The sequence below is a fragment of the Physella acuta genome, unplaced genomic scaffold (genome assembly GCF_028476545.2).
Source record: "Physella acuta isolate Inbredline_101_S28 unplaced genomic scaffold, ASM2847654v3 ptg002114l, whole genome shotgun sequence".
In the NCBI taxonomy this organism is placed as follows: domain Eukaryota; kingdom Metazoa; phylum Mollusca; class Gastropoda; family Physidae; genus Physella; species Physella acuta.
Window position 1 is genome coordinate 37021 of NW_026733615.1, and position 25480 is coordinate 62500.

A 25480-nucleotide genomic window follows, 5' to 3' on the forward strand; every position below is an offset into this window, starting at 1 on the left:
CACACTTAATAAGTAAAAATGTTAATAGTATATGTCTGATATATCTTTATTTTTTAGTTCAGTTAATTAAATCTTATATAATTAGAAAGTGGTTTTGTTTCCAACATTGAACAAGTACCTTGGGAATTTTCATAAAATCTTTATGTGCATTTTAATTTTAAAAAACACAAAATATTGAATACAACATGACATTAGTTGAATATACTGATTATATTGCGATAAATAAAAGGAGAAAAAAAAATAACCAGGCATATGCTAAAAGTTATGAATATATATTTAATGTGAGTTTTCTTTTAATATGTTGGCTTGACAATGTAGGTTTACAAATGTTCTCTCACCTCACACAGAACAAGAAATCGAGTCACAAGACAGTTCTAGAATGAAGCATTTAGTAATTCCAACAAAAGGATTAGCCAATATCTATTTTCTATAATTAAATCATGTTAAAAAGGCACCATATAAAAGACTAAACCATTGTGAACTATTTATACTTTTGGACATGAGAAGTTAAAGTGACAATCAAATGCATAATTTAACTTGTAGCAAACTACAATGGCAAACATAACTCAAACATGAATTTAAATTCAAACTCATTTGAACACCTTGAGTAAATTGGTTTAATACTGCTTTAAAAAAAACAAGAATAATGAAATATTTCCATTTAGGAAATGGGTCATACATTTACCTAAACAACCACAGGCAGAGTGTAGAATATAATTATGCTTGAAAGAGCTAAGCCAAACATCAAATTAGAAAACTGACCACTGGATTGAAAGACTTTGACTCACCCATCTTATGAAAATCAGGGACTTTCATTCTGTGATTCAAAGAACAACAGGAATAGCTAAATTGCCAAGATATTTTATACATGCTGGGGTTTTATACATTCTGGTAACATATTCATATAATGGTATTGGAAACAATCTCCATTTAAATTTTAATGTTAGAATGAAAAAGGGAACATGATTTACAAACAAATATTGTTTATTATATCAAACTAAGGATTACTAATGTGGTTAAGCCTAGATTAGATTCAACTGTTCACTTATGGATCTTTTCATAAACCTGTGGGGGAAAAATGAAAAAAAAAACAACTTGTCATTGAAGTATAGCTAAAGATTAAACATTGAACATTTATTTTTTTTTAAAAAGTTCTAATTTAATCTGAACCAGTCATTGTGATCCTACTTTAAAAAATGTATATTTCCAAATTTGTACTACTCACATGTTCCTTGTCCAAGTCATTTGTTCCAGATTCATTTAATTGATGGTATGGATTGTGACCTTTATCTTCGTCAGGATTAATTTCATTATAAGGACTGTTATCCTCTTCTAGGCTATTGGCAACTTCATGGTCGTGATTGATGGAGATTTCATTGTATGGAGTGTTGTTTATGTCTGAATTCATATCATTTACACTATTTTGATTATTCTGTATTTCATTGTATGTACTGTTGGTTGTATCTGAATCTTCAGCTGGTTTATTATTCAACTTCTTGGGAGCAATTTCATTGTTTGAACTAATAGCTCTTTCTCTAAATGCAGCTGTTTTATTGACTGCATCTTTGACTATTTCATCATAAGGATTGACATCAAGGTTTTTGTAAGTTAAATTAGCTCCATGTTCCACTGATGTGGTTGATATCATTTGATATTGTTCATCAGGATCTGTATCTTCCTTCTCAGGTTTATTATAATCATGTTCACCCTCAGTTGTTTTGTAAAAAGCATCATCTGGTAATGGGGATGGTAGCTGTCTAAGAAAAATATTTAAGACAAAAATTAGAGCACTTCATCTTGAATGTGCTTTCATGACAGACATTATAAAGATATATTTGATCACAGCATTATTATCACAAAGTTATAGACCGATGTTATTATTATACAATCGTTGCAGATAAACATTAAATCCTTTTCATAATCACTACAAGTCATGTGTTGACTGAGCTCTTTGATAAATATTTTTTTTAAATATAATCAAAATATCATATCTTGACTTAATTTTTTACAGTGAAGTTATTATGACACATTCAGTTCTAAGACTTACGGATTAATTTCAATATATTCCTCTTTATCATGTTTTTGTCTTCTATTTCTGCAGTGCAAGATAACAAGCACCACAATAGCTATTGTGATGATGACCAACAGGCTAAGTCCAACAGACAGTCCAATTGTTAATGCAGTATTGTTTTCTGCATTTTAAAATATTTGAGTTTTTATTTTGCAATAATGAGTATTACCAAGACAATCATAATTATACAGTATTTTCCTACTTATAGCCTATATTAGTAGTATAAGTAAAGTTATCCTTTCAAACTGGGATCAATGGGGTACATAAAGTAGCAATATTAACAGAAAGAGATATACATGGGTACATAAAGTAGAGTTCACCTTTTTCTTTTGCAAATCCATAATAAATACTGGATAAATGTTTACATTTATTTTAAATGAATTACCTATGATTTTACATGATGGTACTATGTTCTCTTTGTATGATGGACTAGATGAACAGTTCTTCAAGACAGAGTACACTTCACATGAACTTGGTAGCTTTTTCACTAATAACAAACAATTATGTATGTGCATTAGCTGTAAAACGTTATCTTAATTTATTGTAACATTTGTATTTTTTTGGGTTTAAAAAAAAAATGGTCATGAATACCTAATTTATTAAATCAAAGTTTTTTTTATTAAAATGAGTGCAATAAAATTTATTTTTACTATTCTTATGCTCAGACACTAAACCAATACAAATTACTCTCAATAAGGTGGTTTTAAAAGGTTACTGTTTTATAATGAAATGTGTTTCAATTAAGTTATATACTTGAGTTTATTGAAATGCATGAGAAAAATAAATTATAATATTTTTTATTGACTTACATGAAGTGTTACACACAGAAACATCCAGTACTTCAATTACTTCAGAACCAATAGTCAAATTTCCTGCTTTGTTTAGTTCATAAGCAAACGTTGAAGCAGGGTCTGAGTCACTATTAGTATACAATTGATCAACCTGTAGTTCTGTATAGGCAATAACGGATCCATTTCTTTAGAAAAAAGTAATTTTTAACAGGTATAAGTTGTCTTAAAAAATAGCATTTTAACTTATCATAATATATTGGCATAAGTCAACATTATAAATGAAAACAATATTTTATTTTAATGAAGATATAATGTTACAGTATTTACACCACAAAAACAAATTTTGTGTAATACTTACACAAGTTTATTTATAATGAAAGGCAAAATAGCTTGCCCAAGTTTTTCTTTACCAAATTTAGTTAACTGAAATAAATGTGTATAGATCATTTTAGGCTGTTAAACCCAAAAATAAATAATTTATATTTTAACATTGATTATATGCCTTTTGAAAGATTCACAAAATTGCAACAAAATTGCTACTAATTCTGATAAATATATTGTAACCCATAAATATAGCAAGAGCTTAGAGATATTTGAAGTTATAATAGCTTAAAAGATTATTTTATTCAAACTTAACTTAAATAGACTATTTAAATAAAGCTTAATGTTAAACCTTATTAACTTTCTAGTCTATAAATGTTTTGTATAAATAAAACTTACACTATCTGCAATTTTACTTGATAATACTTTTGATTCTGTCGTCGTTGAAATAAACAAGAATGGGTTTATTTTCTCTTTGGGGTACTGAAGTTGAACAGTCAAAGGGAATGAAATGTAGTTCACTGTATGGAAACACCATTCGTTGAATCAGTTGATTATATAAATTTGTAGTTTAGATGTTAAAAAATGTATTTAGACATCTTGTAAGATAATTACAAAAAGAAAGCTTATAATTTTAGACAAATACTATTATTGTTTATAGAATAATTTAATATTTAAATTATTATATTCATATAATAGTTTTAGTAGTGTAAGAGCTTTTCTCAAAATGATGTAGTTCTTTTTTAGGGTTGATGGTATCTGAATTTTAATAGCAGCAAAGTGTGGAGTTGTACGATCTGCACATGTATAGCCACATTTACTTTCAACTTGACTCAAGTACTCTCAAGAGCTGTGTACACTCAGGAATGCCTACTAACTCAAGCCCTAGAACTGAGCTGAGTTTGGTGTCTTTGATTGATTCCTTTATGGGATGTCATTGCCAAGAAGTAGAGCACTTAAAGACTGCTAACCCAAAAGTCTTGAGTTCAAATCCAGGTTCAACTCAGTAGAATGTCCCTGAGTTCACCCAGTTCTGATAGGTACCTAACTCTCATTAGGGAAAATAAAGAGGTCACTGAAACAGATGAACTCTACTTTATTTGCCCCATGTGTCTTAGACATAAACAGGGAATCCTGATGTTTAAGTTCTCTAGAATTCAGCTATGCCTACCTGCTTTCTAAAAAGTACAAAAAGCAAATTATCAGCTGATATAACAAGTCACCTGTACAAGCAAATTTGTCATTTGTTTTTGTTAAATGTCCAGGTTTACAAATACATTCATATGATCCTTCTGCATTGTTACATGTCGTAGTCTTCAAGTCACACTGGTAAGATGGATCAAGGCACTCATCTATATCTGTAAGTGTAAAATGCTTACAATAAATATTGTAATCACAGGTTGGTTTGAATATAATTATTGAGTTAATCAACTAAAGTTAAATTTGATTTACTATAGTTAGATGAAATTAAACATTTGTCGGCTGATTTGTCATATGTCAAATGAGTGGGTTTTATTTCAATTAAAATGTGACTGATGTGTAAATTAAACAGTGAATTAAGATGTAATTTTAGTTTGATCAAAAAAATTTAAACTTCCTAAAAGTATTAACTAAAGTGTGAAAAGAAATATTAACTTAAGCATAAGTTGATGTGTAACATAAATAACAATTATAAAATTACTTATCTCACCTTCACAAAGTGGGCCAATTGATTTTCCATATCCTTCATCACATCTACATTCAGCCGATCCATTTACATTAAAACAATGGTCATGAGCATCTGGACAGTAGCTAGTGTTTAAACATTCATCAATATCTGTCTCACAATGAACTCCAGTCCAGCCGGGCTTACATGTACAGGATCCATTAATATTATTGCATTTCTCAGTGTGAAGCTGAACACAATTACATGTCTCAATGCAGTCTCGACCAAATTTCATTTTACTACAAGCTAAAACAAATGTTGTAAAGTAATTAAAATTAATTTTTAAAACATTCATTTTCAAATTTAATTTACAAAACATTAACTCTTTATGTTTTTCAGGTAGTTTTTAAATTAGTGTGTACTCAAAACCGCCATTATTTTTTTTAATAATTGGTTCAAATGTTAAAATATGATTTCAGCAAAATAAAAAATAAAATAAACAATAAATAAATAAAAATATAAAATACTTACAAGTGCAACCATGGTTTGAATTAAAGAAGCCTTTATCACAGACACATCTATATGATCCCAATGTGTTAACACAGTTTGAATTGTTCTGACATGGATTGTTTTTGTAGTTACATTCATTTATATCAGTATTACAGTCTGTATCATTCCATCCCTTTAGACACTCACATGTTCCATTCTCAGCAAAGCAAATACCCTTTGTTACATTACATGAGCAATTTTGATTACAACTGTACCCGTTAGTTCCATAATAACATTCTGAAAACACATGGTAACAATGTAGATTTCTATGACTCTATCGGTACACTTGAATGAATAATTAGTTTAATAATAAGTCATTATTATTACCATTTCAAGGGAGTTATTTGTGTTTAAATTGCTTAGAAATTGTGTTTTTATCTTTAATAAACAAAACAAAAATAATTTTTTTTAGAAGCATTTTTCATTAAAATATAATTAAATGGTTAAATATTTTAATAATTTTACTTAAATGGTGTATTAAAATACGTTCAAGAATTAGTGATTGATAATAATGTGTATGTGCCTTTAAAAGAAATACAAAGTTAAAAAGGATGTTCACATTACCTGTACATGTATGGTTAGTTAAGTCAATATATCCTTCTTTACACTGACATTCAAATGATCCAGGTGTGTTAATACATGAAGACAATGGCAGACAAGGAAAAAATTCACTAGAACATTCATCTTGATCAATCTCACACCATGTCCCAGCCCAGCCTGTTTTACATTGACATCCAATTTCAGCATCACAACTTGATGTGCCCTGCATGCTGCAGTTACATGTAGTTGCACAGTTATCTCCCCAGTGATAAGCATCACATGCTAGATGAAAATAAACATTCCAAAAATGTTTTTTCAGAAAACATAAATTGCAACTAAAATTACTTAAATTATAGACAATTATAAACTTATACTAGACTATATTATCGCTTTAAATATAATATTTTCAGAAACAAAAATGTATTACAAATAAATAAGAGTGACAAAATAAAAATAGAACTATTAACCATAGCAGTGTAAGAAAAAATATTTACAATCTTAAATAGCAAAAGCTGGAAACATGCGGTATCTGCATTTATGATAATTGTGCTGCTATGATTAGTACATGTAAAGAGAGCAAACACAATGCAGTCATAAATTACTTCTCATTTAAACGTAAGTTATTTTACCTCGACAGCTTAATTTATCATTTTGCAGTTTATAGCCTACAGGGCATGAGCAGTTGTAGGAGCCCATAGTATTGACACAGTTTCCATCACACTTGTTATTTTCTGATTTGCATTCATTTACATCTAAAAAAAAACACGTTAAATTTGTGTAGTGATTTATTTTTAATTTACACAGAATGGATGGATATTTTCTAGGAAAATGTTGTTTGTAGTTATTTTTATTCTTTAAATAATGCGTAAATTTCATTATAACAATAAAATGATTATTCTTTTTGTTGTTTTTGATACAAATTTCAAATTATTTCAAGTTGAGGCAGAGAAATGTTTTACTAACGTTAATAAAAAAGGGTTACTAAAACCTATTAATATTTTATTATTTAATTCTTTAAAATCTCCAATTGTTATAAATATAGTTAAAAAGCTGTCAATTTTAAATAATGTACAAACTCACCAATACAATCAAAGTTATTAGTGCTAAGAGTGAAGCCAGTATGACAGAAACATTGAGGTGTTCCATTTACACCTGTACAGCCTTGGCTGCAGTTAAGGTAAAAATTGACGCAAGGATCCACAGCTGAAAAAATAAGATTGTTGGGTCACAAGTTATCGCATACTAAAATTAAAATGTAATTTCTCCTTTAAAAGTTTATAAAGTTAAAACAGTGTTTTTTATTGCTGATGCACACATTAAAATATTATCTTAATAATCTGTAAGTAAATTAATGAGTACATATTTTTTTTTCAAAAATATTTCTATTTTAAGTGTTTTTAAAGCAATTTTTTAAAAATAAATACAATTGTTTCTGCACATGCTGATTTTTTTGACTAAGTATTTGTTTATTATATTTTAAAATTACCATCTTTTTCACATGTCTTTCTGTCATCCTTTAATCTATAACCTGGATAACAACCACAGTAGCTACTCCCTGGAACATTCAAACAGATCTGCTCACAGCCAGATTGGCCATTATGACATTCATCTATATCTGTAGAAATATTGTAGATTCTTAATTAATAGATTGAAAACATTTACTTTCAATGCGATGTATACAATTTTTCAGAAGTTATTTTTTATTTAGACTTATTATAGCTTTAAATGTTTTTGTTTATATTTTATAGTGTTTTAACTATAGCTAGATTTACAATGTGGGCTTCGATTTAAAATCAATGTTTTTTTATATTACCTAAGCAAGTCCCATTAGAAAGTTTTGTAAAACCACTGAAGCATTCACAAATGAAAGAGCCTGGTGCATCAATGCAGTTTTGGGAGCAATTATTTAACAGAATATTGTTGCATTCATTGATGTCTGAAAAACAAATGATTATGCAAAATTTAAATAATATATAATAAACTATTCTAGTCAGTAGTGTTAAAAAATGAAATTAGAAATAATTAATTATCAATGAATTTGAAGTAACTAGCATATTTTTAAAAGTTAATTTAATGAAAATATTTAATGCTGATGACATTTTATATAGAATAAATAAATTGACACTCCCAATTTAATAATAAATAAAATCAAATGTTAAAACTACTAACACAATTTTTTTTTTGGTAATAAGTATCTCTGTTTTAACTTAAATATATGTTTGTTGTTATAGACATTAATATTTTGATGTGATGTTTACTGTACATTTAATTTAATTTGACTGGCCAGATAATGGTGTCAAATGGCTATCCAAATCAATGCCAAACTACATTAAATTTGTAATATCTTGTCTGGTAGCCATTTGAGTTCCGTTATCTATTATGAACCAAGTTAAACAACAATCCTATAGTCACTTAATAAAAACCTCAGTTATGGCAATTACGCTATATTTTACAGACCTCAAAAGTATAATGTTCACCTACAATTTATAGTAGTAAACAATTATTGTTGAAACATACACATCAATTTATTGAGCTAAAAACTGCCAATCATTCTTAACAAATAATACTTACTGTTGCAAGTTCTGTTTATATCTTCTTCAAATCCTGTAGGACAGTCACATCTGTAGGATCCCAATGTATTTTTACAGTGATGATCTGGTGGACAAATATTTGGTTTTACTACACACTCATCAACATCAATGTCACAGTTTGTTCCCTTCCAATTGTCTTGGCAGATACAGCCCTTGATACTGTCACATCGTTGAGCATGGCCCTTACATTCACATTGTGAGGCACAGTTTAACCCATACATATTATCAGGACATTCTATTAGAATAAAAAAAATGACAAAGAAATATTTCAATTTGTTTTAGGACATGCACTGGTTTATAATAGGAGATGGGACATAGGAATTTGTATGGGTTCAAGCTATAGAAAAATAAAGTGCAGCTAGAACAGACAAAAATGGGTTTAGTTTTTAAAATAAATTTATAGTTAGCAATGTATTAAAAAACCTTAATTTCAGTTTAGATTGTTATAATTATGTTTATTTATCATTAGAAACAATATTGAATAAAAAGTTTGTTGAGATTTTATTAAGAGAAAGACCTTATGAAAAAAATTTTCAAACTTACCATCACACTTGTGAGCATGTTTGCTGTTTATCTTGTAACCAGACTTACAGCTACAAGTAAAGCTCCCTTCACTATTACTGCAGTTTTGTGAGCAACTATTGTTCTTACATTCATCAACATCTGCACATACATAAAGAGATAATGAATAAAAATGTAAGTATATTATTATATATTAGTAACCTCAACATACGTTTTTCAAAATGAATACTTTAAAAATGTATAAAACTGTGTACAATATAATAAATATAATTTTGTTATGTATAAAGCTCATAATAATGAATATGTTACAAAATAAAAAGTAGAACGACATCAACCCTGATTCTAATTATATTATTATTAATACTGAATTACCTATACAATTAATGCCATCTTCTTTCAGAATAAATCCATGTTTACAAAAACAGCCTTGAGTGTCATTGTTGCAGCCATAATTGCATGTTGCGTTTACAGATTTACACTGATTTGTATCTTTAAATAAAAAATAAAAAAGTGAAGATTAAAATATTTAATTATTTGTCTCTTGTTTAAAATCTTCATAAATGAATAGTATCAATGTTAAGATTTAAATTAATTTTAAAAAATAATGTTTACCTGTTTCTGTTTTAATACATGTATTTTTGGAGCTATTAAATCCAGGATAACAAGAACAATTAAAACTTCCTGGAGTGTTGGTACATAACTGATCACAGTTATCTAGTTTTTCAGCACACTCATCAATGTCTAAACATCAAAGATATTTTAACAATGCATATTATACAAAAAAAACAATATGAAATACTATATTTTAAAATATTCCAGATTATTACATCTTAATATTTAATTCTTTAAAAAATGATAACAAAGGTATTTTACTCTAAATATTAATAAATGGTATATTATATGTTAAAATGACAAATGTGTAGTATGGATTCTTTATGAATTTTAACAATTTCTTCATATTTTGCTTATTCTATTTTGATTTTAGAAATAGAAAAACTACTTGCCCACACAACTGTTGTTTACAGTTTGGTAACCACTCTGACAGTGACACAAAAAACTTCCATAAGTATTTTCACAGTCAGCATGAGAATCACATGGTAAAGTTTGACATTCATCAAAGTCTGTTAATACAATATATTTAATAATAGTCTTAATATACAGTGCATAAGTAATGTTGCTAAATTACATGTATAATTCTTTATTTATTGGTTTTACATAGCTAACAACTTGTTTTTAAAAATAGTGTCTACTGTACTTTGTTCGGTAAATGTTTTTACAGTTATAATTTTTTTTTAAAAATAATTTAAAAAAGAAAGCAGAAAAATTATAGTAATACTCTTATTTCAAGAGTTATAGTTTTCTTTTGTCTAGATTGAAATGCATTCCACATTTTCACTGTGTAGCTCTAAGTACCTACCATATTTAATGCTATAGTGTACATTTAATTTGCTTAAAATGTTACTATTGATTATTCAAATGCATGTAGTAAACACACTGAGTTTACATCATACCCAATAATATTAAAAAAAATAAAATATGGAAAAATCATACCTTCACACTTGGTTTTAGAAATGCTAAGAATAAAACCAACAGGGCAATTTTCACAGTTATAAAATACTCCAGTAGCCTGATTTATATTGTTTGAAAGATTTGTACAACCTAATGGGCAGAGCTTATCAGCACAGCCATCAATAATTTCTTCACAATCAACTCCTATTAAGAATTATACCAAAAAAAAGTTGTGGTGGTGTACACAGACAGATCTGTTTACTTTAAACTTAAATTTTGCAAACAGATTATCGCATAATATAATTCAAACTTATACATTTAGCTGTAAAAATGTTATAAAGAAAGAATGTTATTTAGGCTTATGCAGAAATTGTATTAAACTTCTATTTAATATAAATCAAAGTAAAACTAATTCCAAACTATACAACTTACTTCTATTTAATATAAATCAAAGTAAAACAACTGCCAAACTATACAACTTCAATATATTTTAAATGCTCTAGCTTTAAACTTTTAAAATGTAGGAAAACTTTTTTTAAAAAAATTCTATATTAAATTATCAACATGCCTCTATGGCTAGAGTTACAGTTGCAGGTTGCATAGGTAAAATAAGGAGATGTGGTAGGTCTGGTAACAGAAAAGTTACATGATCCTTGATTACTGCAACCAGTACAGAGAGTAAGAGACAATGGTATAACTTCTGACTGCAAGTTTTCATCATCAACAGCTGTTATTCTGTGGGAGAAAATGTATCATAATTTTGCTTACTCTATCAATTTGAGGAAAACAATTAATTGCTACATTTGTAAATGAATATATATATATATATATATATATATATATATATATATATATATATATATATATATATATATATATATATATACATATAGGCCTATATATCTATATATGAATATATTTTATATAAAAGTGTGTAACTTTTGCACAAAACTTTAAGGAATAGTATTGCCTGACAAAACTTTCAGGAAAAACCAAACTATTATTCATACACCCTCACATTTGTTAATGGTAATTCTATTTATAAAACTACAAAACAGCATACAAACAGAAGACCTTGGAAAGCAAAAAAGGAAATGTTTAAATTTGACCCTAAAATGTTACTTCTTTTAGTTTTTCATAGACAGTTTTCCAAAAAAGCAAACTCATCCATCTGAAAATTAGTAAAAATCTGGCAAAATCTATTCTTCACATGTCATGGGAGTCACTTGGTTTCCTCATGTACCACATGGCATCAGCTGCACTTCCATGTTCTGTTTAGTTATCAAATATATTGGCCCACAGTGTTTCGATTGTATGGCTCTCTTAAAACAAATGTAGGTACCATAAAGTTCAAGTGGGAGCCTGGGGTGCACAGGGTCACTTGAATACGGGTGAGAATATGCCTAGAACAATCTGACTGCACAAAATCTTACCACATAAATCTGCTCAGGAGTATTCTCAAAAACTCCACAAAGTTTCATGGCATTCAGATTAAAAGTGTAGTAATGCATAAAAGACAAACAGACAGACAAAATGTAAATGAAGTAGTCCTACTTACCCAATTGTTACTACAATAGAATCTGTAACCTTAAATATAAATTCAGTTGTTGCATTATGTGTTGTAGTAACTTGAATTTTTGCCTTTTCAGTGTAATTTACATTTGTTAATACTACGAAGTGTGTAATGTTCCCATCAATATCAAAGCCACTAACATTGACGAAAAAAGGAGTATTTATATATATTTCAAAGTTTGTTTGATTTAGCTTAATAAATGGTGCTTGGTTTGCTGTAGACAAAAGAAATGAATTTCATTAAGCATAATTTTAAGTAGTTAAAACAGTATTTACTTTCTAGAAGATAAAAGCATCAAAAACAAATCATTTTAGTATGTCAAAGTCAAGTATGAAACTTAAAAGAATTTAAATGATCAGCTTGCACTAAGCCACACTGCCCCCAAAGTAAACTTTAAGGAATATTTCTAGATTGATGCACAATAGCCAACTGTCACTGCTGTAGTGCTATATTGTTAACTACATCATTCTATAATTGTTAAATAAAAAGTTATAGAAAACTCTTACCCATATTGGTATTCTCCATTATGAACTGATCTGCTACTTCTAGTGAATGTTTTGCTAAACTTTCATTTTGAGTAGCAATGTAATCATAAATACAAGGTATTTGAAACATTCCATTACAAAATGTACTGGAAGAATTGGTTATTGCATAACTAAGCTCATCATAAAATAAAGGGGTGAAATTTGTAAAGGAAAATGTTGATGTGCTTTGCCCATAAGCATATGGAAATAAGCTTTCAGACTGAGTTACTGCCCCTGCAAAGAAAAAGTAAATAGCAATTTCAGTATAAAAATAGAAACAAAATTACAAATGTTCTATATAATTTGATTTGTTAAATTAAATAACAAAATACAATGTATAATAATTTAATTTTTTTAAACTGATTTTCAAAAATTTCTCACAGCTCTGTACAAAATGAAGAAGTTGTCTTTCAGACGATTTATCTGTGAGTGTAGTCCCATTAGTAAATATAAAATCATCTGTCTTGATATAATTGAAATTGCCTAAGAGCCCTCGTGTCATATTCTGATATTTCTTATCTAAGCTTACATAAGCTTCAAGAAAACCATATGATAGGGTAATTGTGACTCCAACACCTGGAGATTTAAAAATTGCATTATTTTTAACACATTTGATAGGATATAAATATAAGATATTAAAAACAGTATTAAATATATCTATAAAAGGTATTTTAAAGTATTTACTAAATTGTCAAAACTTACTTTCAGAAAATGAAACCTTCAAGGATCCATTTTGTTGTCTGATGACCATTCCCTTTTCAACAGCAAAGAATTCTGGCTCATTTTTAAATGGTGCAGAGTAATCTCTATTATTTGCATAAATAACCATCACTGAAATAGTTAGTACTTTTATAAATTTTGATAAGAAAATATTGTGTTCTTTATATACAAACTTAATCTTTTTTAATAGATTTTAAGAATTAGAAAAGAGTGGAAGCATTTTGATGTTAATATTAATTAATCTGGTAACTTTTTGTGTTTTTTTCTTACTCCAAGCAAGGATTTATAGATTTAACCTATTTTTGTGTCAATAATTGCAATAAATTTTTTTGTTCACAAGATCACATTTCTAAAAGTGAAATTAAGATGAAAACTGACGCATTGTTATAAAATAATTAAAGATCATGTACAATAAAAAACATACTTCTATCCCCAGGACTTATTTGTACTGTTAATATCATATCATCTCCATTTTTAAAAGCAAAAGCACACCAAACTGCAGCTCTTGCTTTTGTTCCATTTTTGCTTAATGCACTGCAAGTCCGACCCTTTTTATATTTAAAAAAAAAATATTAGGAGGTAATGAACTTTGTAAATGATTTGTATTACAATTATATTTTCAAAAAAATCTGTAAGGAATAGGTACTTAACTTTATTAGAACTGTAGTTAGTTAATTAATTTACCTGCATCATAAAATTGATGTCAGTTCTGTCCTTTGCAATGCCATCTATCTCCAATATTTTATATTCTCCAAGGCCATTAAAAATATAAAATCGCTCATCGAAAGTAAAAATATGAGGGTCACCAAACAAAAATCCTTGGAGAAAAATTTTGAAGATTTTAAAGCATATAACAATTAGGGCCTATATAAAATAATGTATTTTTTAATATAAAAATACAAATTTTTACTAGATGATACTCATATAAGTAAGATTTCAATGTTAGATAAATATCTTATTTAAGTCATAAAGTTATATTTAACAACTTACCCCTCACCCAACTACTTGCAATACATTGTACAGTTGGTCTTAATTCATAGTATAGTTCACATAAATCAGATTGATAGCAGCACCAATTTTTTGGTTCAATATCATTCAGTTGGTGATCTCTAGAATTGTGTATTAAAGAATTGAAAGCATTGTTGCGTTGAAGGCTGCCTGCTTGTGGCTTTCTGGTTTCAAGACTGAAACTCCCATCCATACGATAGCAGCATCGCTAAAAGCAAAAGTTTAAATGTCAGCATCTGAGACTTTAAAAATATATTTTAAATGCAACAATACTACTGCCAGTAATTAATTAAAGTAATCTTATTATTTATATTAAGTACTGTTACAGATAGTAAGGAGAAAACTTGTAATATTCTTAAGCTGTTTTAAGTGTTTCAATCCTAAGGAATTAAAACTATACTAATTTTGACTCTGATAAAATCTAAATTTCTAATAATTAAAAACACGTTTCAAACCAATAGATATCCAGAAGTTTATAAAGACTAGTTTATCAGTTACTTTCTCAGTTTCAAAAGTAAACAATAACTGATGCGCTTTCACTATGATACTAAACTATTAAACTTGTAATCATATTATTAATTGCTGGTCCAGGAGTATGTAAAACATTGTTCTCTATTTTAATTTACTCTTTCAAAACCTTTTAGACCATAATAAGCAGTTGGCATATTAGAAAGAAGATTGATTCAAAACGGTATCAACATTAAACTGTAAAAAAAGTCAATAAATTGCATACTTAACATTTTTAATTTAATAGTATTAATCTTAATTTTATCAAATTACTAAAAATGTAATTTGATGCTATATATATGGCTTATATATATATATATATATATATATATATATATATATATATATATATATATATATATATATATATATATATATATATATATATATATATATTTAAACATAAACACATACTATAAGAATTTCTCACCCTTCCAAATTCACCATAATATGGCAGTAAATCAAAACAGTGACTTTGATTCTGGACATGTGTGGTTTGCACCCAAAGTGGACTATTGTAGGCCACCAATTCATTACATGGACATGCTGGCATTTCTATATTCTTATTATTGATAGCTAGAAAATGTGAAAAAGTAACAGACTAAAAATGTTTTTTAATTTAAAAAATTGGTATTAAAAATGTAAGTAAATTTAAAATCTCTTTTGATAATTTAGTTCTCAAATTTTAATTAATAATATATATATATAGGCTAAATATTAATATACAAATATAGGCTATATATATATATATATATATATATATATATATATATATATATATATATAGGCTAAAATAAAAATATATATAGAAAGAGAGAAAGTGCATAGAGAAAAATATATACAAATGTTTACAAATAAAAAGAAGTATATAGATGCACATTTAAAAAAAAAATTCATACATTTGTTGTTGCTTGTCTCTACACATACTAGAACTTTTAAATAATTATCATGTGTTTATTGCAGAACTCTTTATCTTTCAAGAAAATACAACTTTTTAAAAAAATATATATCTTTAGCAGGCTTAGTTATCTGCCATTTAAGGTTGCGCCTTTAGAGAATACAACTTTATTGTCATATCAAATATCATAATAATGTCTGATTCATGTGTAACAGATAACAAAAAGTATGATTCAAATACACTAAACACTTGTTTGCTTACCAAGCAAAACCATAATTTGCTTATGCAACGTTATTTATAGCTCATTATATTTAAATTTTTTAAAAATATAATAATTAATGTCATTTACCAATCAATTCAGCAACAGAGGCTGATCGATACCATGATCTACACATCATTTTATAGTTGTCTTTTTCTCCAACTTTGATAAACCATTGGCCAGGGGCTCCTGACAATTTAGAACCGAGAGAGTATGGTTATATTAATTCATAATAATGCTATCACTATCTGTATGTTTACTGTTTGCATTTAAACCAAAAAGACAGCACATTTTACAAGTTTGTATATTTTTTTAGCCTTTAATCTACATGCCCATAATATGTAAAAATATTTTCCAATATGTATTATTTTGCTAATAGTAAAACAAATATAATAACACCATAAACTATAACATTTAATAATCCTTATAAACTAGTTTTTAAATTTAAACTAAGCTAAATGGCTTAGTAGTCTTGAAAATCAAGGCGCAAAGCCTGGACAGAAGTTTAGAAGAGCCAGGTGTTGCCCATGTATCAGTTCCTCTCTCTCTCTCTCTCTCTCTCTCTCTCTCTCTCTCTCTCTCTCTCTCTCTCTCTCTCTCTCTCTCTCTCTCTCTCTCTCTTCGTGCAAATTTATGACAACAAGGGACAGGCATTACTATACAACATGACACCAGCTTAGTAAGCTTACTCATAGACTGTTGAAAAGAAAAGTACATTTGGTAATCCAAATGGGCTGTATGATTTAGGAGTTTTCTCTCCTACATGGGTTGGTTTCCCCAGCAATCCATTCTTATCTTACCGGTGGTTAAAAATCGAAACTCTACGGCAGGGGTCTCCAAACTACGGCCCGCGGGCCGGATGCGGCCCGCGAGATCCTCTTATCCGGCCCGCGTCGATCTCTTTGTCCACGGAACTTTGGCTGAGGAACTTTGCCCAGAAAATTCAAAGACATGCCTGGAAGAAACTGGCCCCCGAACTGAAATTTGATAGTTGATGCGGCCTTCGGACTGAAAAGTTTGGAGACCCCTGCTCTAAAGGTTTGCAACCACGCTGACCCATTTTTTAACTTAGGAAGATAATTTTTAACCTGCCTGTATTTCCCAGAACTCTGTCAAACATATAATACGACAATCTGGATGTATCGAAGTTTTGTTTTCCCCACCCAACCTCAACATTCCTTGCAGACAATGGCTTGAATTGCATAGCTCCTTGCATATATAGATAAATAGCATAGGTTGTGTAGCCATCGGTTGCAATAACGCACTGGAATGACACACGCTGAAAAAAAAAATGGAAAAGCTTATAAACATTGCGAAATAATGTTGGTTTGAAATGTTGTGTTAGTTTTAGTTTTAAGCAAGCATATTTAATATTGGCTAATAGTTGCATATACAAATTGATTATTTGTATATGCTGTATGTTAAGTTAAACTTGTGTATATATGTTTTGTGATACTGAGGGTTGGAAATTTAGTTCTATAGGAAGTCGAAAAACACCAAATACTGAAATAACACAAAATAAATAACTGCAACACGAAGCCAGAAAAATTAAATTGAATTACTAAATCTTAAACAGCTATCAATTAAACTAAGTATAATCCCCAAATATTGAAATTTTATAATTTTTTATTATGATTTTAAAAAACTAAATAATGTATCATTTTTATATAAAAAAATATAATAAACCTCTTGTTATCTACGAGGCCTAATTCCCTGTTTCTTAATTTATATAACGCTTAGCACAAAAAAAAGAAAAACAAATTGTTCTCCTGTCAACATACCTCACACAAGTTTTAATATCTAATTGGACACAGCTGCTGCTAAATTGGATAAAGCCCAGAGCACAATGCAATATTTATGTGGTTTTTGAAGTCGTGATTTGTAGTATATAGAAATTTTAGAACATTCTACCAGAAGTGATAGTGCTAGCTTTAATGGCAATATTATTTTAAAATAAATAAATCCAAATACTAAAAGTTGGAGTAGAATTCAGTGTAGGTTTATTTTATAGGACAAAAATTTTAAAAATCTACATTGGTTGTTCACTTCAAACCATTTCGGTCTATTCACTATGTCGATCTAGTTGCATAAAATGGAAAAAAATATGAGTTAGAAAATAAAGTCCATAAAACTGTACCTCGTTTCTCGTATTTCCTGTGACGGGCACTTTAACCCATGTGACTACAATAACAATGGTCGCAGTGTAGGTTGAAATGTTAGCATATCTAACAATGTCGATCTTGGCCCTTTCACATGCTTTAGAGGATGTTTCTAGCCAGCACTTGTAAACCTAAAGAATTTTGTAAAGGCATCTTCAGCATAATGATAAATATATTACTTTATCATATTTGAAAATTATACATGGACAGTAGCTTAACTATAAATAGTTTATTATTTAACGTGTTTATTAATGACTTACGTCAAACCTATTATATTTTTTACTTTCTCGTATATACGAAGTATAGAGGAAGTCTTGTAATTGTGCAAAAAAAAAAAATCGAGATTTTTGCAAATCTGGACGTTTTACACCTGACTGATACGGAAAAACATAATTTTGCAATCTTGTCCGTATGTTTGTGTGTATATCTGTGTGTGTCTGTGTGTGTGTCTGTAAACACGATAACTTGAGTACCGTTACAACTAGGTTGATGACATTTCATATATAAGTATTTTATCAAAATCGTAGATCCGTATAAACTTTTGAGCGATTTCCGATTACCGGAAGTGGTACTTTTTCTACTTTGAATTTTTTAAAAGCCTATAACTTGAGTACTATTTCTGATAGATAAATGAAATGTCACATGTAAGTAAAAGATCTAATTTTCTACCTTTTGTCAAATTTTGAGTAATTTCCGTTGACCGAAAGTACTAATTACGCTATTTCCGATTTCTCAAAAACTAATGTAAATTATTTATAAAGTACTAATAATATTATGCACATTTTATTTGGCGTTCACTGGTGTGCAATTATTTTTTCTACGAGATTTTATTCTATTTTAAAAAGTTTAAGTATTTAAAATGGATTAAAATTCATGTCTATATCCCGAGTTCCCATCCCCTGTTTTTTTATATAAGAATATTCGAGAAAGTTTAGGGAAGATCACTCCCGGTTTATTTAAATATGTAATTTACAGAAAGATATTCATACATGTTTCTAAAACTAAATATTCTAATTACTATATGTTGTTCTTTTTAAATCTCGAGTAAAATAACAGTTTTCCTTTTTGACGCAGCAAGACCCATGGTTTTACTTTGCTTTATTCGAACTATTTTAATGAGAAAAAAATTGCACACATTTCTTTTATAGTTTTCTTGTGATTTTGGATTTTAAAAAATAAAAGTAATGTGTGGAGTTCAATTCCGGATTTTGTAATTTAAAAAAAAAACGGTGATAGAGTTTTTATTATCATAACAATAGTTATTATTTTAATCTAAGATAAACTGCATGAATCTATAATCTCAGTTAATAACTAATTACACGTTGAACATCTTGTTTTTTAATTCAAAATAATGTATGAAAACTGAAAGAAAACATACATGATAATAAACCTGTCCCTCATCACCATCTTTGAGCTCAAGGTCTGTCCAGTACGGAGCTAACAGAGTTCGAGGATTTCCTTTTTTATCTAACACTGGCAGTCGTTGAGGCGTGAAACTGGAATACTCATCTCCAAAACTTATCAATCCATTCACAGAAATCTGAAAATTGCATAATGGTGTTAATATTTACCGAGCTATAATATCATTCTTCAAAGCACTAATAGACTATAACGAATATTTTTAAAAAAAACTATATTTTAATTGAAAGTTTTTTTTTCGAACTTACCCATATGTGTTGAAATAATGTGTTTTCATAAGGTATAAAATCTTCTATGTTAATTTTTGCTGAGGCGAATTCTCTGTTTCTAGGTAATGTTTCATCCATTGACAGAACTCCGTATGGATACGCTCCTGAAATGCATTCATAAAAGTTGTCAAAATAAACTTCTTCTCTGATAATTATAACATATATTCTAAATGTATAAAGATATCAATAGTTGTTTTTTTTTTATCTATCTATTACATTGTACTTTACAATAGTCTTTATGGCCAGCCAATAAACTTTACAGAATGACTCACGATGTTACTTGAAACTTATATATATATATATATATATATATATATATATATATATATATATATATATATATATATATATATATATATATATATATGTATATATATATATATATATATATATATATATATATATATATATATATATATATATGTATTTGTATGTGTGTGAGTAACTAGTGTAGTTACAAAAACAACGTAGTAGTGTATGTCAACAAGGACAAGGTCATGGCCAAAACTAAACTGAGTTAGTTATAGTTATTATACAACTGATATAAACACGTAACTGGGGTGACTAAAATTAAAATTGAATTTGACTTGTAACTTAAAGACAAACGGACAAGCTAATAGTAGAAACCATGCAATATGTGGTACCGAAATAGAATAGTTTAACATTGTTAGACGTTGTTGACAACCAGTGTTTGTACCAGTCATTTTTCTCCGGGGGGGGGGGAGGTTGGGGGCACTTGATATTTTCGGGGGGGGGGGGGCGGTCTACATTTTCCGGGGGGGGGGGGGAGCGGACACTAGTAAAAGTATATGTTTTGTTTACTATATATATTTCATCTGGTTCGGGGGGGGGGGGGCGAGGCGGTAGACTCGACCCCCCCCCCGAAGAGATGCCTGGAAGAAACTCTGTTGACAACACCGGATGTGCAGCTGGGTGTATATATGAGCTGCGTTACTTTTGGGTAGAGAATGAGATATAAGATTTAAAGGTAGAAATAGAAGATGTGTGCTTCGAGGAAAAGCCCTGTGAGAGAAAGATTGCAAGTAAGAAAATGGATTGAACGCAGAGACATGTGTTAGTAGATTTAGATACGGAGCGATACAGTGTGTGGACCTTTGACATTGGAGGTCTGTTGAGATTCACCGAATTATCTGAACTGTGATTATCATGAAGGAACAAAGTGTTGTCAGCTTATCAGAGTGAGTTTCTTTATATAAGGTGGATCGGTGCCAAATGAGGTGTCCGCGGCCTAGAGGCGGGAGCTCCTAAGCCGCGGGCGAATACCTACAGACAGGTGGTTAGACACCTGTCGCATTTGAGTGCCGTGAGAAGGGTCGCACAAGACCTAACAAAGTAGGTTACACGTCTGCTGCTGCTTGGTCACACACACACACACACACACACACACACACACAAACACACACACACACACACACACACACACATGAATTTAGCCATACAATTTTTTTCAGTAAGTATACAATTAATTAATACAGCATTCCACTAATTAAACTGTTAAATGGGCGGAAAAGTTATTTTTGTCAAATTTGAATTTTTTTATAGACAAGATCGAAAACACGATACGTTAAAGCAAAATAATAACTCTTTGAATATGGGTCGTCCATAAATGACGTCACACTGGGAGGGGACAAAGGGCCTTTAATTTTGTGACGGTGTGTAATGAGAAGGAAAGAGGGGGGGGGGGGCAATTTAGATGGTGTGACATCACACTTTTGAATTATAAGAAAAACAATTTTTTGGGAACGAATTTTAGATGTTAGTTCGCGGTTTAGAAAACTGTTTTAATAAATTGTAATAGAAATTGATTAAAATACTCTATGTTTACAGAGTTTAGACCTGATTTTGGAAAATATCGATGTTTTAAGAAAAATCCAGCTGCAATTTAGAAGGGGCGGTGTTGTAGGCTGAGGTGTGAAGTCATATTGAGGGATGGTCTGGTTTTTATGACGGTGTGTGACGGAGGAGAAGGGGAGGTAAAAATCGTCCAAAAAAGCGTGACGTCATTTTTAAAATCAATTTTAAAAAAAATGTTTATTAATTCCCGGAGCAAATGGACTTTTGTATGTTTTTTTTACTGAAAGTAGGCTACACTATTATCGGTTATGGTTTATTTCAGATACTTTTACACTTGAGAAGCACTTGAAACTGTCAATGGAAGGGATGTACTAGCAGTTTCTGGGAGTCACGAGGAAACTAGTGAACGGACAAATATTATATATATATATATATATATATATATATATATATATATATATATATATATATATATATATATATATATATATTGTTAAAGTTCATTGTTTGGGAAAAGAAGTGATTATAGTCTTAACAAAAATATGTTCAGGTTTCCTACAGATGCGATATTGTTATATATCTTCTTTTAAATATTGCATTTTAACATTTGCTAAGCTTCAGCTGTTTGTAAAGTTTAATGTGCTACTTATGAAACGAAGTTTTACAAAATAAACAAAGATTTTGCACGAACAGTGACAAAAACTGAGCAACGAACAGTCCAAATAGAAAACATACATGTGATTTGGTAGGAATCGGTATAATGTTGCGTGAAAAGTAATGGTTATTCCATAATTTATTAAACTGCCAACTAGTAAGTAAATAAAATATTTACACAGTTTTTATTTAAATCCAATACAGTTAGGCCAGAAATCTTAAAAACCTGAATATCAATATTTCATATAATTATATTTGTGTCAGATATATTTTATAACTGGCAAATTGAACATACATCTAAATGTTAGAAAAAAAGTGTATTTATTATTGTATAAGTAATGATTCATGGTTAATGTAAAATAGCTTATCCAAACTTACGTGGCTCAGATGGCCTGCATAGAAAAAAAATTATTAGAATATAATTATCATCAAAATAGTAGATTTGAATAGGGGTCCATTTACTAGATATCCTTCAGACCGTTTAGTGGGTAGACTCCGAAACAAAATTGGTTCTTAATACTTCTCAGGTAGCAATTATTTCTGTATAGCTTTTCAAAGGGGCAACGTATGTGTTTCCAGAAAAAGTTTAGTGGAGGTATTTTGATTTTGGTACTATGATAACAGCGGCCATCATGAAAATTAACGTATTCATAAGATTTCAACTGTTCATGAAGTATTATACTTTTATAGTCCAATAAAGTATTTTTCATAAAATTCTAACAAAGTTAAAGAAACTCAACATAAAATTTAGGTGTAGGCTAATTTATTTTGAATTTTCTAAATTTGGTTGCGGTAAAAACAGTAAATAACGGTGTGTGAAAATAATAAAATTTAATGTTATCACCGGACCCAAAATTTTAAAAAGTTTAAATATCATACTTTATCATACTTTATAAACTGTTTGTATCCTACGAACGGTTAATTTTTTTCAAGATTTGTTAATATACCTAAGGTAAACTGTAGAAAAATAATTGTTTTCTGAAAATTATAAACAGATTTTTCCCGGAACATAAATTAAAAAAAAACTCAATATCAAGGACTTTTTTTTTCAATTGCTAATTATGAGTGTCCATAGCTAGCATAATAACATGATAGTGATACCTTTCTCTTTGAGGGGAGGGGGAGATTGGTGTTGCATTATTTCAAGACGTATGAAATTGGGCTAAGTTTGATTGCGATCAGATTCGGCAAAACATATGTAAGCAAATATATTATATCCCGTGTACAAGTAGGCCAATTACTACACTTGTGCGCTTAACTAGCAAAATGTTATAGTAAATTCATCACATTACCAATCCAAAATAGTTTGAAAAAAACATTTATGTCTATTGTGTTATGTTTTGCTAAAGAAAATTACCCACTTGCAGTGCCATTCAATCATGTTGCCGTTTACTGGCTCACATATTTCGTACGTCTCACATGTTATGCAGTTAACTGCTTCTGCAAAATAAATATATAGAACCTTGTGGATTAGTTTTGTAGCATTTACCTTATATTTACCTAAAAATTCAATGATAATTTAATAATAATTCTCATTAAACTGTATGTAGAAGAAAAACGAATTCTAATTATCAGGTCAATTATGTAGGTCAATAGTATATATGTTTGCACATTATCAGAGTCATACATGACAATAATATAAGTAAATTAAATATATATATATATATATATATATTGGACAATGATTTATATCAAAGTATAAATACAAAGAATCAAAACAAAATAATATATAATCGACTACTCACGCATATTATTCGTGACATTTTCTAACTGTGCTAATACGACTTTGTAATTTGAATCTATTACTCTCATGTTGATCAAGGCCTTGGCTATTACCAACCGGATTTCAGCATCAAACACATTGTCGTATTCGTGTACAGAATCAAAAAGGTATATTTCAAACTCTACGATGGTGAAGTTTGTACTTGATCTGGTATTTAAGTGTTAAAAAGTATATATATATATATATATATATATATATATATATATATATATATATACGTATATGTATATGTATATATATATATTCATACATACAGATATACATATGTATATATATATATATATATATATATATATATATATATATATATATATATATATATATATATATATATATATATATATATTTAATACATGAAGTTACAATGGACACTGTGACCCAGTATGGGGCGGATTCGTGGATGACATGCATATACCGAAACTTGACTTGATTACCGTTGTGTTATATTTTCAAAGTGTTTATTGGTTGTATTAAAATCTTAATTTATATGTGAAAACTTAATATTGATCACTTTCAGACTAATGTTTATTTATAACATATCATTTTGAAAGATGTAATAGGCCAGGAGAAAAATTAAATTAAACTTAAACCCTTTACAAAAAAATATGCAAATGATGTCAATTTATAGGTCTACTCATTACTTACATTGAAAGATGACTTACAGAAAAATAAAAAAAGCAGAAAAAACAAACCTTTAAAGTTTTTTTTTTTATGTTGGAAAAAATCTTATTGGTATGGTTTGATAAAATGCAATATGTTAGGTAAAACACAGTATTTTAAATACTACCTTTTATTATTTTTATACTATTGAAATACTGTTTACTAATTAATATTTTTGATCAATAGCAGTTTAGAAGCCGCTTTCTTTGCGTTATTGATTGCTTTTATGTTTTCGATTGTGTTTGCATTTGTGTTTGTGCTTGCGTTTGTGTTAGCGTCAAGTTTTCCATCGTGTTTATGTTTTGGGTTTGTTTGGTTCTTGTTAGCGTTATGTTTAGAGCTAAGTTTAGCAAATAGACATTTAATTGGAAAAATAATATATCTCCCATACTCGGACAATGCCGGGCATATGCTGCTTAATAAACACACTAGTCACGGTCCGATGCAGATAGGTTTTTGCAGAGGCCAGTGAGTTGACGATAACATTATAGCTCACGATTAGGTTTCTGCGGAAAAAAATGCAAGTGTATGTGATTTTATAATAAATTAATATAACACCATTAATTCTTACCTTAGCATATCAACTCCAAAATACGTATAGGTCAAATGTGTATACGCCATTCTTTTAATGTATGGGTCCAGGTATGTCTTAAGCTGTAAATAACATTGTTTAGACTACATAATGTATTCAAG

General features: G+C 29.0%; 1 protein-coding gene across 1 annotated transcript in view; it reads right to left on the minus strand.

Annotated features, from left to right (window-relative positions):
• Positions 1-457: 457 nt before the first annotated feature.
• The window catches only part of LOC131932220 (mucin-like protein), a 25448-nt gene continuing 425 nt past the window's right edge, over positions 458-25480 (minus strand). The window contains exons 2-39 of the mRNA XM_059289091.1: positions 25359-25441; positions 24090-24274; positions 23706-23784; positions 22723-22736; positions 19855-19979; positions 19566-19727; positions 18166-18318; positions 17121-17307; positions 16119-16217; positions 15302-15447; positions 14347-14572; positions 14041-14174; positions 13781-13904; positions 13339-13467; positions 13018-13212; positions 12619-12870; positions 12098-12326; positions 11201-11274; positions 10582-10743; positions 10035-10151; positions 9403-9519; positions 9052-9171; positions 8489-8743; positions 7731-7853; positions 7404-7532; positions 6998-7120; positions 6547-6669; positions 5942-6199; positions 5471-5614; positions 4874-5134; positions 4407-4541; positions 3583-3704; positions 3221-3285; positions 2881-3047; positions 2457-2558; positions 2048-2192; positions 1226-1757; positions 458-1065 (exon numbers count right to left, since the gene is read on the minus strand). Coding sequence (XP_059145074.1) covers positions 1042-1065; positions 1226-1757; positions 2048-2192; positions 2457-2558; positions 2881-3047; positions 3221-3285; positions 3583-3704; positions 4407-4541; positions 4874-5134; positions 5471-5614; positions 5942-6199; positions 6547-6669; positions 6998-7120; positions 7404-7532; positions 7731-7853; positions 8489-8743; positions 9052-9171; positions 9403-9519; positions 10035-10151; positions 10582-10743; positions 11201-11274; positions 12098-12326; positions 12619-12870; positions 13018-13212; positions 13339-13467; positions 13781-13904; positions 14041-14174; positions 14347-14572; positions 15302-15447; positions 16119-16217; positions 17121-17307; positions 18166-18318; positions 19566-19727; positions 19855-19979; positions 22723-22736; positions 23706-23784; positions 24090-24274; positions 25359-25408 — 5787 coding nt within the window. The 5' untranslated portion in view covers positions 25409-25441 and the 3' untranslated portion in view covers positions 458-1041. The remainder of the gene's footprint in view (positions 1066-1225; positions 1758-2047; positions 2193-2456; positions 2559-2880; positions 3048-3220; positions 3286-3582; positions 3705-4406; positions 4542-4873; positions 5135-5470; positions 5615-5941; positions 6200-6546; positions 6670-6997; positions 7121-7403; positions 7533-7730; positions 7854-8488; positions 8744-9051; positions 9172-9402; positions 9520-10034; positions 10152-10581; positions 10744-11200; positions 11275-12097; positions 12327-12618; positions 12871-13017; positions 13213-13338; positions 13468-13780; positions 13905-14040; positions 14175-14346; positions 14573-15301; positions 15448-16118; positions 16218-17120; positions 17308-18165; positions 18319-19565; positions 19728-19854; positions 19980-22722; positions 22737-23705; positions 23785-24089; positions 24275-25358; positions 25442-25480) is intronic.